This window comes from Palaemon carinicauda, unplaced genomic scaffold, assembly GCF_036898095.1.
Source record: "Palaemon carinicauda isolate YSFRI2023 unplaced genomic scaffold, ASM3689809v2 scaffold568, whole genome shotgun sequence".
Classification (NCBI taxonomy): domain Eukaryota; kingdom Metazoa; phylum Arthropoda; class Malacostraca; order Decapoda; family Palaemonidae; genus Palaemon; species Palaemon carinicauda.
Genome location: NW_027171836.1, coordinates 36,449 through 40,000, shown reverse-complemented (window position 1 = coordinate 40,000; position 3,552 = coordinate 36,449). Strand labels below are relative to the sequence as shown.

General features: G+C 32.4%; 1 protein-coding gene across 1 annotated transcript; it reads left to right on the top strand.

Moving 5' to 3' along the window:
* The first annotated feature begins 2,884 nt into the window (after positions 1–2,884).
* LOC137637175 (uncharacterized protein C05D11.13-like) lies at positions 2,885–3,247 on the top strand. Its single transcript, XM_068369445.1, has one exon. It carries the CDS (start codon positions 2,885–2,887, stop codon positions 3,245–3,247), a length of 363 nt encoding a protein of 120 aa, XP_068225546.1.
* The last annotated feature ends 305 nt before the right edge of the window (positions 3,248–3,552 follow it).

The window sequence follows — 3,552 nt, the reverse complement described above, 5'->3', positions numbered from 1 at the left end:
AAACACATTAGCCAAAAGAGATACCTTTTCCTTTGGACAGTGAGTGACTGAGCTATCTGATTTAAGTGAAGGAGGAACTGTTGCATCTACACCAGAGAGCAGATTTAAGGGTACCCCAACACTTATGTTACTGGGTTGTGACAGAAAGGTTTTTTTTTTTTTTTTTTTATAGTTAGATTGTATTTCTTTCCAGTTGAAGCATAAACTCTGAGCAAAAGCTATAAGCTGAGGACCGTTATTCCAGTTCGAATCGATCTATTACCCTTCCAAAGATGATAGGCCTCTTGCTTCTTAAATTAAGCGTGTCTACAATTATCATTGAATCACGGTTTGTCCTTCACTCGGTACCTTAGCACACGAGAAGAGATACGCCTATCAATTATGTTGTCTAGATTCTCATTCAAAGCGACAGCAGGATCAACACTACTATGCAATTGTACAATCAATGTAAAAATATGACATTACTTCATTGGCGAAGTGTTACAAGGTCCTTATTCCAGAATTGAGAATCTGTTCAAGTTTCAATCATTTTTTTTAATGTTATGTAAAGCTAGTGTATGATTATCTTGCTCTCAAGCTATATAAAAAAAATCATAAACAATCCTTCCCATATATATTTGTGAGAAATATGTTTTTCTTTCATATTACTTTATCATTTGGTTCAAATATGATAATGAGAATAAAAACTCTCTAATTACCCGTCACTGCTATTTTCTAATTTGTGTAATATATTGGATGCTATCGAGATTCCTATGATAACAAAATGGCGAAAGTTTTTTTTCTTTTTAGAGAGAAAGCAAAGTTCAATAAAATAAGGGTAAAAAGGTGTCAATACCTTCTCAAAGTCAAAGAATTTGAAAAAAAAAAAAAAAAATAGTCCTTTGAAATTATCTTTTTCACGTCGATAAATATTTCGATTTCTTTTCGTCTCCTCAATCCTACAATTTGTCTTCACGAATGTAATATTTTCCTCATCCTTATGCGTCTCTTGCTACTATTCCCTATCCTAATTACACTTATTCAAATCGCATAGTTTTATCAATATCTGATTACGTTTATTCTTTTTGTTTCCTTAATATTCCAGTTATAGTTCCCATCTCTCTCTCTCTCTCTCTCTCTCTCTCTCTCTCTCTCTCTCTTTATATATATATATATATATATATACATGTATATATATATATATATATATATATGTACATATATAAACAAACATACATATATATATATATATATATATACTAATATATATATATATATATATATATTAATATTCTTTTGTGTCCTACTCTATGTTCATATTGTTTCTTTCCGAGTGTGTTTACCTCACCGCCCTAATGCCGTCACAAAGGCCTCTGGCAATCTTATGGTTTTCGCGTAATCTTCTATTTGTTTTGACTCTAGTTGAAATATATATCTGATTAGGTGAGATCTTACCAACTTTATTTTTACTTAGAGTGCAATGTAGAAATAGCATTTTTTCGGAATAATTTGGTATTCTCTCTCTCTCTCCCTCTCCCCCCCCCTCTCTCTCTCTCTCTCTCTCTCTCTCTCTCTCTCTCTCTCTCTTTGTTTAAAGTTAACCGGCAACTAAGGTTTAAAGGTCAAGAGATGCACATACAATATTTCAATATATACACAGAGACATATATATATATATATATATATATATAGATATATATATATATAGATAGATAGATAGATAGATAGATAGATAGAAAGATATATATATATATATATACATATATATATATATATATATATATATAGATATATAGATATATATATATATATATATATATACATAATGATAAAATTTTTGTAATTTTTATCAAGAAAGCTAAGTCTGCTATTTTCATTTTGATCAAGATTCATCTTTGGGGTCTACTGGCCCCATAAATACAGACACCCTAAAACTGTATTCTATGAAACAGAGCGAAATCAGATAGGCTGACACTGTTGACTTTAACATAAAACAAGAATTTCAACAATCGAGAAATCTAACGTCGCTATTTTTAATTTTCTTGAAAACTACCTTGTGGGGTGTACGGGACCCATGATTACAAACCCCCTAAAACTGCATTCATATATGATTAACCAATTACAAAAGAAAAAGTCAACATTAAGATTGTATGAACGTGAACGTAGGAGATTATTTGGGGATATTTTGATTTGGAAATTAGTCGGCAAAAAAAAAAAAAGGGTTCATGGGATGTCCCCCCCCCTCACTTACACACACACCAAGCACACACTAATTTCCTTTTCTTTTCCAGAATATTCAGTGATTTAGTAATGTATTTTTTTTTCATTTTTCTACAAAATGATGCCACACATAAAGGGATTCTACCGAATATTTAATGATTGAGTGTTATGTAACTTTTTACTGTTCATTTTTCGGTTTTTTTTTTTTTTTTTTTTTTTTTTTTTTTTTTTAATGGTGCCACTTAAAAAGATGTGCACATTTGGTAAACCAGATAAAGCAAATACGGTAAAGAAAGAAAATAGCAGGAAACAGAGGAGCAGAGTAATTTATGGAAGGAAACAAACGAAATAAGATGGCAGCTAGACGTGAGACACAGGATGAAAAACAAACAAAAACTCATAAAAGTAGAATGGCCGCTAGCCATAAAGCAGAAAATGAAGAGCAGATGGATTCAAGAAGGAACACTAATGCGAGCAGTATGGCAGCTAGATTTGAATCAGAAAACGAAGAGCAGATGGATTTGAGAAGGAACACTAACACAAGCAGAATGGCAACTAGACGTGGATCTGAAGATGAAGAGCAAAGGAATCTAGGACTGAACACTAATGCAAGCAGAATGTCAGCTACACATGCCCAGAATACGAAAAGCAGATGAACAATAGAAAGAACACTAATGCAAGTGGAATGGCCGCTGCACGCGAAGCAGGTGACGAAGAGCAAATGAATTTAAGAAGGAACACTAATGCAAAGAGAATGGCCTATGTACGTGAAGGCCAAGATGAAGAGCAAATGAATTTAAGAAGGAACACTAATGCAAACAGAATGGCCTATGTACGTGAAGGCCAAGATGAAGAGCAAATTAATTTAAGAAGGAACACTAATGCAAACAGAATGGCCTATGTACGTGAAGGCCAAGATGAAGAGCAAATGAATTTAAGAAGGAACACTAATGCAAACAGAATGGCCTATGTACGTGAAGGCGAAGATGAAGAGCATATGAATTTAAGACGGGACACAAATGCAAACAGAATGGCAACTAGCACATGATGAACACCAAATATACTCTTGCCTTTAAAATAATCAACAAAGAATAACAGCTATAAGAAATTATGAATCAAGAAATCAAAAAATGACTCGGCTTCAAGTTAACCAAAAAACAATGATTTTCCTTTTAAACCAAGACACAAGAAAAGGAGCTGAGAATGGTTGCTAGATTCTTCTTCTTCTTCTTCTTCTTCTTCTTCTTCTTCTTCTTCTTCTTCTTCTTCTTCTTCTTCTTCTTCTTCTTCTTCTTCTTTTTCTTCTTCTTCTTCTTTTTATTATTATTATTATTATTATTATTATTATTATTA

Coding starts and splice junctions, on each gene's coding strand:
- LOC137637175 (XM_068369445.1), top strand. CDS start 2,885: ATGGCCGCTGCACGCGAAGCAGGTGACGAAGAGCAAATGAATTTAAGA.